We start from the raw sequence: 16,815 nt of genomic DNA on the forward strand, positions 1-16,815 counted from the left end.
CTGAGTATAAAGTGAAAAAGTCCATAAACTGTTATTAACAAGGTAGAAGTAGGAAATCTACTATTTATCCTAGGGGATTCTATAGAAACATAGAAAAAAGCAGCAGAAAAGGGCTATAGCCCACCAAGTCTGCCCATTCCAAGCATCCCCTCCCCTGAATTTACTCCCTTAAAGATCCCACGTGAGTATCCCATTTTCTCTTAAAATCCGTCACGCTGCTGGCCTTTATCACCTGGAGTGGGAGTCTGTTCCAATGATCCACTACTCTTTCGGTGAAGAAGTACTTCCTGGAGTCGCCATGAAACTTCCCTCCCCTGATCTTCAGCGGATACCTCTGGTGGTCAAGGGTCCCATGAGCCAGAAGATATCATCTTCCGACTCGATGCGTCCCGTGATGTACTTATATGTTTCAATCATATCTCCCCGTTCTCTTCTTTCCTCAAGTGAGTACAGCCGCAATTTTTTAAATCTTTCTTCATACGTGAGATCCTTGAGCCCCAAGACCATCCTGGTGGCCGTTCGCTGAACCGACTCGATCCTCAGCACGTCCTTTCGGTAGTGTGGTCTCCAAAACTAAACACAGTATTCCAAGTGAGGCCTCACCATGGTTCTGTACAACGGCATCATAACTTCAGGTCTCCTGCTGACGAAACCTCTGCGGATATACCCCATCATTTGTCTTGCCCTGGAGGAAGCCTTCTCCACTTGATTGGCAACCTTCATGTCCTCACTAATGATCACCCCTAGGTCGCGTTCCGCCGTGGTCCTAACCAAGGTCTCACCATTTAGTACATAAGTTCTACACGGGTTTCTCTTACCCAGGTGCATTATCTTGCATTTTTTAGCATTGAAGCCTAGCTGCCAAGTAGTTGACCACTGTTCCAGCAACAGTAGGTCGTGTGTCATATTATCAGGTAATAAGCTTTTGCCTACTATGTTGCAAAGTTTGGCGTCATCGGCAAACAGTGATACCCTTCCTCTAAGTCCTTGCGTTATATCTCTTATGAATAAGTTAAATAGATTCGGGCCCAGGACCGAGCCCTGCGGCACGCCACTGATCACCTCCGATGCTTCGGATGGGGTACCGTTCACCACCACCTTCTGAAGTCTACCGCTCAGCCAATCCCCAACCCATGTAGTTAGAGTGTCTCCTAATCCTATCGATTTCAGCTTGTTCAGTAATCTTCGATGAGGGATGCTATCAAATGCTTTACTGAAGTCCAAATATACCACGTCCAGTGACTCTCCGGTCTCCAGTTGTCTAGTAACCCAGTCAAAAAAGCTAATCAGATTAGATTGGCAGGATCTACCCTGGGTGAACCTGTGTTGGTGTGGATCACGCAGTTTTTCTTCATCTAGGATTGTGTCAAGATTCTGTTTGATCAGTGTTTCCATGAGTTTACACACTATAGATGTGAGACTCACTGGTCTGTAGTTTGCTGTCTCTGTCCTGCAGCCCTTTTTGTGGAGTGGGATTACATTGGCGGTTTTCCAGTCCAAGGGGACCCTTCCTGTGCTTAGGGAAAGATTGAAAAGAACAGATAATGGTTCTGCCAGGACTTCCCTTAACTCCTTGAGCATTCTGGGGTGTAGGTTATCCGGTCCCATGGCTTTGTTTACTTTGAGTCTTGATAGTTCGTCATAGACGCTACTGGGTGTAAATTCAAAATCTTGAAACGGGTCTTTCTGGTTATCTCCCGTCTGCTTATGGAATATCATACTCTTTGGGATCCTGCTAGATACTTTTCAAATTTAAGTTTCAAGTTTATTTAAAATTTGATGAATTGCTTAATCTTAATTCAAAGCAATGAACAAATCTAAAAAACATAATACGTCACCAAATTTGGGGAGACAGTACCAATAACAAAACAAAAACAGAACCGAAAGGGAAGTGGGGAGGAAATACAATATATGATAGTAAACGAGACGAGTATGGATATGACAATAAAAAATCTAGCTGGAATTAAAAAGTGTGATCTGACTAAAAAACTAGCAGTCAAATGCATCTTTAAAAAGAAAGCATTTTAACTTGCTTTTAAACCTATCAATAAGATATTCTTCCCTTATGTGTATTGGGAGAGAGTTCCACGGTTGTGGAGTGACGACTGAAAAAATATATTGCCTCCAAGGGAACAACCAGCAAATGTTGGTCGTTAGATCTAAGTGACTGGACGGGGGCATAGGGAATTAAGACTCGGTCAATAAAGGCAGGAGTTTTATAAATTATTGATTTAAGGCTTAGTAGGCATATCTTGTAAGTTATTTGATGTGCCACCGGGAGCCAATGAGATATCTTGAGGAGTGGTGAGATGTGGTCAAATTTCTTTGCTTTTCATATGAGTCTAATCGAAGCGTTTTAAATAAGTTGTAAAAGTCTAATTTCTGGATTGGGCATTGTTAGAAACAGGATACTGACCTAGACAAACCTTTGATTTTACCCAGTTTGTCAGTCCTTATGAAAGATTACTTATGTATGCAAATAACTATGGGGAATTTAGGAAAAACCTAAAAACATATCTGTTCTTGAAGTACCTAGGTAACTGATCTGCACAATCTCTCCCACAACAACTGATCTCATAAACTGTTAGTTGCCTATCTCCAACTATTTAAGTCCTACTCAGTTTGTAGCATTTTTTCTTTAATCGTTGTAAACCGCATAGAACTTCACAATCCTGCGGTATATAAACTTATTATTATTATTCCTAGTTTTACTTGCTCCTGTTACTGATCCCCTTTCAACTTTCCATAGCTCCTATTACTGTTCTGCTAGTACTATTTATTTCTTGATATCTATGACGTGCTTTGGTTTAAAGAAATGAAAAATTCAGAATAATATGAATTCTAAAGATGACAACACACAATGATATGCTTACATGATTGACAGTTAACGCAGCACATGGATGATAGTGTTCAAAGATGAAATCACCTCTCTTCAGTGAGCAAATATACTTTTCCAGATCATTGTATCTTTCTCCATAGATAACTAGAAAGAAAGAAGAACTTCAGTGACACTACCAGTCACCATCTAGATTTATTCATAAATACATGAACACGTATAGCCCCAGTTTAGATAGAATATGGAGAGGGGAATTCAAACTTCCTGGTAAAGACAAAGAAAGTTCTCATACTATTTGACAACATTCTCTGGCAAACTTAGAGCCTTTTTAAAATAGGTGCAGGCTGGAGAAATTAGGTTCTTACCTGCTAATTTTCTTTCTTTTAGTCCCTCCAGACCGGCACAGAACAAATGAGTTTATGTTCCTCTGCCAGCAGGTGGACACTGAGACACACTGGCTTTTGGCATTAGTGCAAGTGGACTGTGCAGTCCCCTTTACTATCAGTCTGACGAATAGCCAAGCAGAACTACACATCTCCCTCGTTATTCGCGGGAGATAGGGTAAGATAAAAGGGACCCGGATCAAACATTGGAATGGGACCCTATGTTAGAAGGTTGTCCAAGAGAGGCAGAGGAAAAGGATACGCCACCAGATGCCTCACCAGATCCACGTACCACGGTCGTCGAGGCCAATCCGGAGCCACCAGAACCATGAGGCCCGGATGGTGAATTATGCTGAGAAGAACTCTGCCCACTAATGGCCACGGAGGGAACACATATAATAGCCCCTTCGTTGGCCATGGTTGAACCAGAGCATCTAAGCCCTCGGCCTGACCGTCTTTGCGACAACTTAAGAAGCGGGGTGTTTTGACATTGACACTTGTGGCCATCAGGTCCACGAGGGGCTGACCCCAAGACTGCACTATCAACTGAAAAGCCACAGGGCTTAGATACCACTCTCCGGGATCTAGCACGTGACGACTTAGGAAGTCCACTTGAACATTCTCCAAGCCGGCTATGTGGGATGCTGATATTTCTTGAAGGTGCGACTCCGCCCAGACCATGAGCAGAGTCGCCTCCTGTGCCACCAAAGTGCTCCTGGTGCCCCCCTGATGATTGACATAGGTCACCACCGTGGCATTGTCTGTCAGAATCCTGACTTACTTGCCCATTAGAAAGGACTGGAAGGCTAGCAATGCCAGACGGATGGCTCTGGTCTCCAAGACACTGATCGACCAAGAAGCCTCCTCCATGGACCAGGTGCACTGAGCTGAGTGACCTAGACAATGAGCCCCTCAACCAAGAAGACTGGCATCCGTGAGCAGCACCGTCCACTGAGGCTCAGCCACCAACGAAAACTGCCCCGAGGTAAGCCCGGAAGTGGAACAGGGTGATCCAGACTGTGCCTCTGAGGTAACCACCTCCAAAGAAGAGCATACTGAAGAGGACGCATGTGGGCTCACGACCACCTCACTACATCGAGGGAAGCCGCCAACAACCCCAAGACTTGGAGGAAATACTGCGCCCGAGAACACCGGGACGCCATAAGCAGGTGAATCTGAGATTGCAATATACTTACCCGGGCCTCCGGAAAGAAGACCTTCCCCCAAGGAGGTGTCAAACAGCACCTCTAGATATTCCAAGCGCTGAGATAGAGACAACCGGCTTTTAGCAAGGTTGACTACCCATCCCAGCGACTGCAGAAACTCCACCACCTGAGTAGAGAATGACATGGGGAAAAAATTTATCATCGTTCCCACCCCGTCCCCGTGAGCTTGACCCCGTCCCTGCCCCATCCCCACGAGCTCAGTCCCCATCCCTGCCCCATCCCCGCGAGTTCGGTCCCCATCCCTGCCCCATCCTACAAGCTCAGTCTCCATCCCTGCCCTGCAAGCTCAGTCCCCGTTCTGCAAACTGTCAGATCCCATCCACACAAGCCTCGAATAGTTATGATTTTATACTGAACTTATTTTATTAAAGTATAAAAAGAGACAATATTCTGTACAATTGTCATTTTATAAACACAAATAATACAGAGCAAGGATCAACAAAAACTATGTCTCCCTTCCCTGTCACAAATATCCCCTCCACTATTGTGAAAACTGAACAAACCAAATTACTACAGAATGCTCCATAGAAAAATCAAGCTAACAGAATACTTCAGTCACAAGAATAGTGTTAGGGGAGTGCAACTAGGGCAACTGCCCCCTGGTCAGAGAGAGTGAGCCCTAAGCCAGCTGAAAGCTAAAGAAGCACAGCCTGGGCTTTGTAGTAGAGAGTTGCGCGGGGACAGAAATCCCACCCGTCCCCACCCGTCCCGCCAAAATCCCACCCGTCCCCACCCGTCCCCGTGAGGAATCCTTCCGTCCCCACCCGTCCCCGCGAGGAATCCCCTCCGTCCCCACCCGTCCCTGCGAGGAATCCCCTCCGTCCCTACCCGTCCCCGCGAGGAATCCCCTCCATCACCATCCTTCCCTATAAACTTCAGAAATAGTTATTTTATTTAATTATGCTATTGAATTAAAGGCTCTGGTAGAGACCCATTTACAAATAAGCAAAGAGACTTTATTAATTTGGAAATATTAATTGGGAAGAATACATACTTTGTAAATGGGTTTCTACCAGAACCTTTAATGTAAATATAAAATATAAATACTCAGCTGATGAGAACCCACAAACTGTCAGCTGAGGACTTCCTTTGCAGTTGGCCGGGGGTCCCTTTTGCCAAGCTTGGCAGGCAGCAGTAGCGTCCCTGAGTCACAGATGCTGGCACCTCAGTGGCTCATGGATGCTGCCAGCGACTGCTGCGCTTGGTGGAGGGGAGTTCTGGCCATCTCTAGAGGAGGTCCTCTGCTGGCGGTGCTTGGGGATCCCCACCAGTCACAGCAAGGGTCAACAAGTACTTCAATACTGTAGAAATAAAACCAGAAATGCATTTCCTTTTCTTTTGAACACAAAACAAAGACATCTGCCATATACATTTCCCAAAGCTAACATATTTTAGTCAATAAATTCCATTTTTTACCTTTGTTGTCTGGAGACTTATTTTTCCATAAAGTTGGTCCCAGTTTCTTTTTTCCGCTTTTCCATCTTCTGTAAATTCTTCTGTTGCTGTCCAATGGTTCCCCCTACCATGGTCCAGCATTTATCTCTTTCTCATCTTTTGTGGCTGCCCACCAGCCCCATGCCCAACATTTCTCCTTCTATCACCCCTCTCCAACACTATGCCACATCTCTCCCTCCATTCCCTTCACCACTGTCCAATATTCCTCCCTCTTGCATCCCTTTCAATCTGCCCCATTGTTCCCTTGCCACATTTCTCACTCTCATCTTTTTCTTCCCTATCACATTCTGTACCTTCCTCCCTATGACCAAAAATTCTCCTCTTTCTTCCATTTGATGTGTGTACACAACCATCTCTCTTTCCCGCTCATTGACACACCCACACCCAATTCTCTCTTTCTATTCCCTCCCCCACCTCAGCATCTCTTTCCCTCCCTTTCCCTTCCTCTCTCCCCAGTTCATGACTTCTGTGTCCAAAAATGCACTCGCTTCCACCACTTCATTCGAGTCCAGATAACAGCAGGGGTTGGAGGCAACCTGCAGCAAGCCATATGTAGCCGACCCAGAAGTCTTCCCCCGAAGTCAGAGCTGACATCGGAGGGAAGACTTTGCATCAGTCTGGCGGTGGCTGAGGTGTCAGGTGGGAGGGGGTAGATACTGAATGTAGGAGGTGAGAGGAGACAGACTGTAGATAGAAATGGGGAGGGATCAGACACACTGGATGAAAGGGGAAACATAGAAACATAGAAAGATGACGGCAGATAAGGGCTACAGCCCATCAAGTCTGCCCACACCATCGACCCTCCCTTTTAAGTCTAATGTCCCCTTTAAGTAGAATTGTAATAATGCCATTCTACTGCCAAGTCTATACCCTAGTGATCCTATCCTTTGGCTGACCCTCGTAGGGATCCTACATATGTATCCCATTTATTCTTGAAGTCTGGGACGCTGTGTGCCTCTATCACCTGCATTGGAAGCTTGTTCCAATGCTCAATCACTCTCTCCGTGAAGAAGTACTTCCTGGCATCTCCACGAAACTTCCCTCCCCTGAGTTTGAGCGGATGACCTCTTGTGGTCGAGGGTCCCTTCAGGAGAAAGATATCATCTTCCACCTCAACCCGTCCCGTGATGTACTTAAATGTCTCAATCATGTCTCCCCTCTCCCTACGCTCCTCGAGAGAGTAGAGCTGTAACTTGCTCAGTCTTTCCTCGTACGGGAGACCCTTTAGCCCCGAGACCATCCTGGTGGCCATCCGCTGAACCGATTCAACTCTGAGCACATCTTTACAGTAATGTGGCCTCCAAAATTGCACACAGTATTCCAGATGAGGTCTCACCATGGCTCTGAACAATGGCATCATGACTTCAGGCTTCCTGCTGACGAAGCTTCTCCTGATACAACCTATCATCTGCCGTGCTTTAGATGAAGCCTTCTCCACTTGAGTGGCAGCTTTCATATCAGCACTGATGATTACTCCTAAGTCTCGTTCTGCCGTAGTTCTGGTTAAAGTTTCTCCATTCAGGGTGTAAGTTCTGCAAGGATTTCTGTTTCCGAGATGCATGACCTTACATTTCTTGGCGTTGAAGCCCAGCTGCCAGATCGAGGACCAGCTTTCTAAAGTACGCAGGTCTTGCTCCATAGCATCCTTTAGATTATAGTCGTTTACTATATTGCATAGTTTGGCATCATCAGCGAATAAGGTTACCTTGCCTTGAAGCCCTTGAGTCAAATCCCCAATGAATATGTTGAAGAGGAGAGGGCCCAGGACTGAACCCTGTGGCACTCCGCTAGTCACTTCCGACATTTTAGAGAGAGTACCATTAACCACTACCCTCTGAAGTCTGCCACTAAGCCAATCTTTGACCCATGTAGTTAGAGTCCCAACCCCATTGATTTCATCTTGTTCAGCAGCCTGCGGTGTGGGACGCTGTCAAACGCTTTGCTGAAGTCCAGGTACACGACGTCCAAGGACTCGCCTGAGTCCAGTCTTTTTGTTACCCAGTCAAAGAAGCTGATAAGATTGGACTGGCATGACCTACCCTTGGTGAATCCATGTTGACTGGGATCCCGGAGATTTTCCTCGTTTAGGATCGTATCCAATCTATACTTAACCAGTGTCTCCATGAGTTTACACACTATTGAGGTGAGGCTTACCGGTCTATAGTTCGCAGCCTCAGCCTTGCAACCCTTTTTATGTAGAGGAACGACGTTGGCAGTTTTCCAGTCCAACGGTACTTTCCCCGTACTTAGTGAAAGATTGAAGAGCACTGCCAACGGTTCTGCCAGAACATCTCTCAATTCTATGAGCACTCTTGTCCGGTCCCATGGCTTTGCTCACCTTGAGTCTTGCCAGTTCGTTGTAGACGTCCCCAGGTGTGAACTCAAAATTCTGAAACGGGTCATCCACGTCTTGTTTCTCTTTCAACTGTGGTCCATGTCCTGGTGCCTCGCAGGTGAAGACTGAGCAGAAATATTCATTTAGTAGTTCTGCTTTCTTGGAGTCCGCCACTGCGTAGTTTCCGTCCGGTTGTCTAAGGCGTACTATACCGTCTGTGTTCCTTTTCCTATCACTGATATACCTAAAGAAGGATTTGTCCCCCTTTTTAATGTTTTTTGCCAGAGTTTCTTCCACTCGAAGTTTGGCCTCCCTAACTGCTGTTTTGACTGCTGCAGATCTGGTCTTATATTCTACTTTAGTTTCTTTTTTTTTGCGTACGTTTGTAGGAAAGAAATGCTTTTTTCTTTTCCTTAATGAGGTGCGAGATCTCTCCAGTGAACCATTGGGGTTTGTTGTTTCTTTGCCGTTTATCTACTGATTTTATGTAGCGATTAGTTGCTTCGTGTATGGATGATTTCAGGTACGACCACATAGTTTCCACATTGCCGGTCTCTGCTTGGTCCTGCAGCGTCTGATGAACGAAATCTCCCATGCGTGTGAAGTCGGTGCCCCGGAAATTGAGTACCTTTGTTTTTGTAATTGATTTAGGGGATCCTTTCCCAAGGTTGAACCATATCATGTTATGGTCGCTGGAGGCTAGTGTATCTCCTACTGAAACCTCTGAGACGCTTTCCCCGTTGGTGAGTACCAGATCTAGGATCGCCTGGTCCCTAGTGGGCTCCGTTACCATCTGTCTGAGATGTACTCCTTTTATGGAGGTCAAAAGCTTCCTGCTGCTGCTGGTTGTTGCTGAAAATGTGTTCCAATCTGCATCAGGCATGTTGAAGTCCCCTAGCAGTACAGTGTCGCCCCGTAGAGTTATGTTCTCTATGTCTTCAATTAATTCTGCGTCCATGTTTTCCGGTTGTCTTGGAGGTCTGTATACCACTCCAAGATACAGGCATTTTTTGCCACCTCTTGCCAGGTTTATCCAGAGGGACTCCCCGGTGTACTTGACATCAGTGATCCTGATGGTTTTGATGTCTTCTTTAATGTATAGTGCTACCCCTCCTCCTAACCTGCCCTCTCTGTCCTGACGAAGTAGATTGTACCCCGGTATGGCTATATCCCACCCATGTGCGTCTGTGAACCAAGTCTCGGATATTGCCACCACGTCCAGGTTGGCATCTCCTATTTCAGTTTCCAGTTCTAGAATTTTATTACCTAAACTGTGTGCATTAACATACATGGCCCTCCACTCTTTGTGTTTGCTAAGTCCCTGTAAGGCTATTCCTGTCTGAGACAAGCTGGAATGCCTGGGGAGAGAGAAAAATACAGATGATGGATGTAAAGAAAAGGAGAGGGGAGGAAGACATTGAATGGAAAGGAGGAGAAGGGGAGGATACGGATGGAAGGGAGGAAAGAGAAAGATGGAGCAGACACTGAATAGAAGGGGGAGAAAGAGAAATGAAGCAGTTGCTGGGCTGAAAGGGGGGAAAGATGGGCAGATGCTGGATGGAAGGGGGAGAAAGAAGGGTGGATGATGGATGGGATGACAGAGGGGGCAGAAAGGAGGAAGAGAGGAGACAGATCAGATGCTGGGCAGAAGCAGCAGACAGAGGGGCAGATGCTGGATGGAAAGAGGAGGAGGGGCAGATGCTGGATGGAAAGGGACCTCAGGTCAGCATCTGAATGGCCGTGCAAGTCTACATGGGTCCAAATGGTGCAACACACTGCTAGATCCCCCCCCCCCCCAGTCCATTGTGCTTTCTAGAAGCCAGTATTGTGGTGCAGCCTGGTCCCTGCTAGGTTTTCTCCCCCTAGATTGGGACAGACTGTGCTTTTGCCAGCAGAGGCAGAGTGGTGAGCCTGCACGATGGCGCAAACTAGCCCCCCTTCCCACCCCACCCCACCCCACCCCACAAGTGTCCTCCACCCAGAACAGGACCGAATCTGAGTTCCCAGTGGCTGAGCAGTGAGCCTACCAAGGCATCCCCTACCAAGAATGGAACCAACTCTGTATTCCCGGCCTTTGTATGAGGGAGGTCTGGTGCCCCAGAGTAAGAAGACTTAGAGCAGGGGTGCCCACACTTTATGGGCTTGCGAGCTACTTTTATAATGACTAAGTCAAAATGATCTACCAACAATAAAATTAAAAAAAAACACAAAGCACAATGAAAGGCAGAGAAAATGTTAATTATTCATATTCCGGGTTTTTTCAAAGAGGTCACGGCAGATGACTCTATGCAATGTCACCTCGGTAACAAAATACAAAAATGGACAAATACCCCCCCTCCCTTTTTATTAAACCACAATAGTAGGTTTTAGCACAGGGAGTTACGCTGAATGCCTCGCGCTGCTCTCAATGCTCATAGGCTCCCTGCACTAAAAAACGATATTGCGGTTTAGTAAAAGGGAGCCATAGTGCAAAATATAGACAGCAGATATAAATTCTCAAAACAGACACATTTTGATCACTAAATTGAAAATAAAATCATTTTTCCTACCTTTGCTGTTTGGTGATTTCATGAGTCTCTGGTTGCACTTTCTTCTTCTGACTGTGCATCCAATCTTTCTTCCTTTCTTTCAGCCTCCTGTATGTTTCCTCTCCTCCAGACCTCATTCTCTCCCCCAACTTTTTCTTTCTGTCTCCCTGTTCCCCCTTCTTTCTGTCTCCCTGTCTGCCCCCTTTCTTTCTTTCTCCGTGCCCTCCCCCAAGCCACTCGGTTTGCTGCCACCGCCATCGGGGAATAGCCCCCAAGCCACCGCTGTCCCAAGCTTTCCCTGCAGAAGCATCGCGCTGACCAGCATTCCGCTCCCTGACATCAATTCTGACGTAGGAGAGGAAGTTCCGGGCCAACAAGGCATTTCTCCTCATTCCATCCAGCCTGAGCCCCATCTCTCCTTGATCCAGCATTTCCCTTCTGTGTTTGTAAGAATTACCATTCCACCTATTTTCCAGCATCACCCTTCTTTGTGTCCATCTCACCTATATCCCTATCTCACCACTTTTTCAGAATCTTCATTTGTCTCTGTCCTTGTCTTTACCCCATGTTCACCATTTGCCCTTTCAATGTCTTTATCTCCCCCCACACACACACTTTTTCAGCATTACTTCTATGTCTCTATTTCACCTCCTCTTCATGTCCCCTCTGTATCTCTATCCTTATTCAGTAGGTCCTGCTTACCCTTTCTCTTCTTTGTGTCACTATCTCCATTTTCAGCTTTCCCCCCTTTTCCTTTGTTACTGCACCCGGTAGCCAGAATCTTTCCACCCTCCCTCCACTCCGGCCCAGCCCAGTATGAAATATTTCCTTTTGTTTCCCTCCCCTCTGTCTTTCTCTCTCTCTTCTCCTCCCTCACCCACGAGTCCTGCATCTGGTCCTCTCCCTTCTACCTGCACCTGGCAACACCCCCCTGCTCCGCGGCTCTCTTCAGCAACTCGTCAGCAGCGGTGATCAAGACAAGCTGCCGACATCGAGGCCTTCCCTCTACGAGTCCCGCCTTTGTGGAAAAAGGAAGTTGAAACAAGCGGGACTCGCAGAGGGTAGGCCCCGACATTAGAAGCTTGTGTCGATCGCTGCTGCTGAGTTGCCGAAGAGAGCCGCGGAGCAGGGGGTGTGGCCGGAAGCAGGTAGAAGGGAGAGGGAGACAGGAAGGCTGTAGAAGCTCCGGAGCATGACACTGACACTGACCCCGGCCAGGATGATTTCTTTTTCAGGCTGCTGCTGCCGCTCCCACCCCCCACCCGAAATGACAAAAACAGCCTAATGCCCGCGTCGGCGTTTTTGACGTCGGGGAGAGGAAGGCTGATAGGCCCGGTAGATCGGGATGGCAACACGAGTCTATCACGGAGCCCGGGATGGGCTCTGCGATCGACTCACGTTGCCTTCCTGAACTACCGGTTGATCGCGATCGACGTTTTGGGCACCCCTGACTTAGAGCCATAGCGCAAGAGAGAGACTCCCATGGGGATGAAAACAGCCTACCTAAATTCTGGCGATGCAGCTTACAAGTCCGGCGTCGCGGCGGGAAATAGCCATGCTGAGCAGTGAGCTCAGCACGTACACAGATGAAAGCCTTGCTTGCTGATTGGTCCGGCGGCACGGCGGGGCAGGGCCGCCGGCCAATCAGCAAGCAAGGCTTTCATCTGTGTAGTGCTGAGCTCACTGCTCAGCATGGCTATTTCCCGCAGCGACACCGGACTTGTAAGCTGCATCGCCAGAATTTAGGTAGGCTGTTTTCATCCCCGTGGGAGTCCCGTGGGCCAGGGGGCGTCCCCGTGGGAGTCCCATGGGTCAGGGGGGCATCCCCATGGGAGTCCCATGGGCCAGGGGGCATCCCCGTGGGAGTCCCGTGGGCCAGGGGGAGAACCCGTGGGATCCCCGCGGGATCCCTGCGATCCCCGTTCCCGTGCAGACCTCTACTTTGTAGTTCCCAGTTATGTCTAATACCAGCTCTATCATGATACATATTTCAAATCTGGATTATTCTAATCACAAAATATAAAATAAATTTATTTTTTTCTACCTTTTGTTGTCTGGTAATTTTATTCTTCAAATCACATTGGTCTCAGGCTTTGGTTTTGGGTTCCTTCTGTCTTCATCGTTGCATGGCTAGCTCCTGAAGATAAAATAGGCGCAAGAGGAGCTGGGGAGGAGATACCGAGTCTGACATGAGCGCAATTTTTTTACCACAGGAGCAAGACTTTTCACCGCTCCCGTGGGGCGATGAAAGGTCTTGTCCCCAATCCTGCGGGGCAATGAAAGGTCTTGTCCCCATTCCTGCAGTAAACCAGTTAAAAAGTCTCCATTCCTGCGGATTAATTGTGGTGACCACGGTTTACCGCAGTAAACTGTCCCCGTGTCATTCTCTACACCTGAGCCGTGACCCGGGTGCTCTCCTGGAATGACTTGGCTCGAATCAACCAGTCGTCCAGGTAGGGATGAACAAGAATGCCCTCTTTTCGCAACGCCGCCATGATGACCACCATCACCTTGGTGAACGTCCGTGCAGCCGTGGCCAGACCAAAAGGAAGAGCACAGAACTGATAATGTTGCCCCCAAGATCTCAAAGCACAGGATGGCTGGAATAGGAATGTGAAAGTAGATCTTGGTCAGATCTAGCGAGGTCGGAAACTCCCCTGGTTGAACCATCAGAATCAAAGACCGCAGAGTTTCCAAGCGGAAGGAAGGCACTTGAAGAGCTCTGTTGACCCCCTTCAAATCCAGGATGGGCCGAAAGGTCCCTTCTTTCTTTGGCACCACAAAGTAAATCGAGTACCAACCTGTGCCCCACTCCTGCGGGAGAACTGGAACCACCGTGCGGAGATCTAACAATCTTTGAAGGGTCTGATGAAAGGTGTGCTGCTTCCACGCCACCTGCGAGAGAGAAACGAGAAAACGGTCTGGCAAGGACCAGGCGAACTCCAGAGCATAGCCATCCCGAATCACTTCCAGAACCCACTGATCAGATGTGATGTCTGCCCACTTTGGATAAAAATCCCTCAGTTGGGCACCCACCGGAACCAAGATGGGTGCCGGCAAGGAGTCATTGGGCAGGACGAGCGGCATAGGACCCCTAGCAGGCCCCACAAAAGGACTGCATGCACTGGAAGAATCTGCCTCTAGAGAGCCCAGAAGATGGAAAAGAGGCAGCCCCTCTACCAGGGCAGAAGCAGCGGACACCACGCTCACACCCACGAGCAGTGTCACCTCGAGCCAGTGGCTTAAGCCTATCCTCAGGCAAACGAGGAACTCTGGAATCTGTGAGAGTCTGAACTAACCTGTCCAGGTCCTCACCAAACAAGAAAGATCCTTTAAAAGGAAACTTCGTCAACATAGCTTTGGACGCAGAATCCACCGACCAAGCTCAAAGCCACAAGGTATGATGTGCTGCCACTCCAAAGGCCAAAGCTCACAAGAGGTCATACATGGCATCCAAGAGATAAGAAGCACCCATTAATTTTTGGCAACTTCTTGCTTTAGCAAGTCCTAATTCTCAGATTTACTGTCAAGTACATGCTGGGCCAAATGAAAACACACTCGAGCCACTAATCCACCACACATCGCCTCCTGGACCGACAGAGCTGTCACATCAAAACTCTGTTTAAGGAGGAACTCCAACTTACACTCTTCCGGGTCCTTCAAGGCCGCACCACCCTCAACAGGCACAGTATGCCTTTTAGAGATAGCCGAGACCACCGCGTCCACGACAGGTGACTTCAGAATGTCCCTATCCCCTTCAAGAATGGGATACAGGCGGGCCATGGAGCGCGCAAAATAAAAAGGTGCTTCCAGCACCTGCCACTGTGCGAACATAATATCCCGAATATCCTGAAGCATAGAAAAGAGCGGATCCCTTTAAGCAAGTGGTCCACCATACGTGGGGGCTCCGACACGGTGTTCTTAAAATGCAAAACCGAGGAGACCTGGACAATTAACTCATAAAGCTCTTCCCACTAAAAAATGTGCACCACAGACACATCTCCACCAGCTGGGGGGGTGCTTGAATCCCTCGCTAGCGGGAATTCGAACCCCCAAGAGGTTCCTGGAAATCTCCCCAAGGGTCCAGGTCCTCCTCTGGGCAAAAATCCGCATCCCAAGAGACCCTCGGGCATTTGGATGAGAGAGGAGTGGAGGGTGGCAAAACCACCGCTGTGTTGGGCCACACCAGGGAAGACGTCGATGGCAATCCCCCCCTCTAGACCCCCAGAGTGGACACGGAACCTCCAGCCGCCAGCACATAAGCCTTACAAAGTACTAACATAAATTCAGGGGGAAAGACCCCCGACAGCCCCAAGGGACTCCCTGCCCTAGCAGGGGACCCTACCATATCTTGCCTGTATTTTCAGAACAGGGGGAAGGTCACCTGAGGTAACTGAGATGAAGGAGGAGGTTCCCGCCGAAATTGGACCTGAAACCGTCAAAATCGAATCTTGCACAGGCCGGCCGCGAGTACCTCGCGTTTGGAGCACAACGAGCAATTTTTCCCTTTAAAAGTGCTCATTGTGCTGAAAATCGCCCTAGCTGAAAGAAAAGTGCTGGTTAGATGAGAAAATACAGTAAAAAGGCAATTTTAAAAGGAAATTAGCCTTTAGACCGGCACACCGGCTGAGGCACCTCTACAAAAATGGGGGAAGGTGGGGGGAGGGACCCAGCATGAGACCCACTGGGTTTAACACCCCCAAGATTGGACGGATTCCCAAACAGGACCCGTCCAAGCTCTATCTGGTACAAAAGGGGAACCAGGAGTTCAAAAAGAAAGTTCCAACAGTTCTAAGAGGGGAGCCGAATTAGCCTTACCACCTGCTACCGGAGACTGAGGAAGACTGGATTATTAGGGGGGAACTATACTGATATACAAGTTTGATCTCAGTCTCCACCTGGTGGTAGCAGTGAGGTATAATACTCATCCATAAGGAACTATACTGGTCTACCAGGCGATACAGAATATTTAATTCTTTGTAAACCACACAGAACTTTTTGGTTATATCGTCTAGAAATTGATTTTTATGTTATGATTATGTTATGTCATAGCTGGTCTATGTGAAGAATGCCAATATAGTAAGAGATATGGATGAGAAAGGCAATGAGGAACTAGGTGCGACACTAAGAGATGGCTGACTGGCTGAGGCCACGATGGAAAGTCAGGACACAATGGAAAGTCAGAACTCAGGACACAATGGAAAGTACAAGTGGCAAAGAAGGCTAGGGACATGGTGATCTTAAGATGAACTGGCATAGTTCTCCCTCTATGTGTGATGAAATAACAGGAGGGACTAGTTCTTGACAGAGATGGTGTATGGCAGGCTTATCAAAGTGCAACCTAGTGAAGCACTTTTCATCAGTGCTATCTAGGATCTGGGTCCTGGTCCTATATATCTGATGATGGCAATGGTTCCTGGTAGCCCTTCTTTGTTCCCTATGTGCCTGTTGAAGTAGGACTTCCACTGCCCAGATGATCACCTGTGACATGTCTCCCCCTTCTCACACCCTGCACCCAGTGAGACCCAACACCAGAACCCTCTCAGTCTACACCAACATCCTCTTAAAGGGTCAACACAGCAATCCTGCAGCATACACACTTTTAGCACTCTCATACCCACCTATACAAGGATACAAGAGATCATACTATGACAGGATTAGTTACAGAGGACTGATGCACAGAGAGCTACAAGACAGTAGGACACAAGTACACAGACAATGACTGGGGAAAGGTGGGGGTCATTATTCTATAAATTTAATACCCCAAATTTACAGCATGTAACTGTAAAGGGGATGTGCATATGGAAGGTGCATGAATGGATGAGAAGCAGACCAAACATCTTTGCATTCAGCTTCTAGAATCATATTTATTTATTTATATACCACTAAGTGGTTTACATTTAGGTACTCAAGCATTTTCCCCTATTTGTCCCGATGGGCTCACACTCTATCTAATGTACCTGGGGCAATGGGGATTAAGTGACTTGTTCAGGGTTACAAGGAGCAGCATGGGATTTGAACCTACATCCTCAGGGTGCTGAGGCTGTAGCTC

The 16,815-nt window shown here is 47.8% G+C and overlaps 1 protein-coding gene across 6 annotated transcripts in view; it reads right to left on the reverse strand.

The window, feature by feature from the left end:
• LOC117359357 (probable ATP-dependent RNA helicase DDX60) overlaps positions 1-16,815 on the reverse strand; it is a 254,746-nt gene that overhangs the window by 111,469 nt on the left and 126,462 nt on the right. For all 6 annotated transcript variants that reach the window (XR_004539215.1, XM_033941992.1, XM_033941983.1 and 3 more), the window contains exon 22: positions 2,874-2,983. Coding sequence is in view for 5 of the 6 variants with exons in the window: in XM_033941992.1 (XP_033797883.1) it covers positions 2,874-2,983 (110 nt within the window). In the remaining variant the exon portion in view is untranslated. The remainder of the gene's footprint in view (positions 1-2,873; positions 2,984-16,815) is intronic.

The sequence above is a fragment of the Geotrypetes seraphini genome, chromosome 1 (assembly GCF_902459505.1).
Source record: "Geotrypetes seraphini chromosome 1, aGeoSer1.1, whole genome shotgun sequence".
NCBI lineage: Eukaryota > Metazoa > Chordata > Amphibia > Gymnophiona > Dermophiidae > Geotrypetes > Geotrypetes seraphini.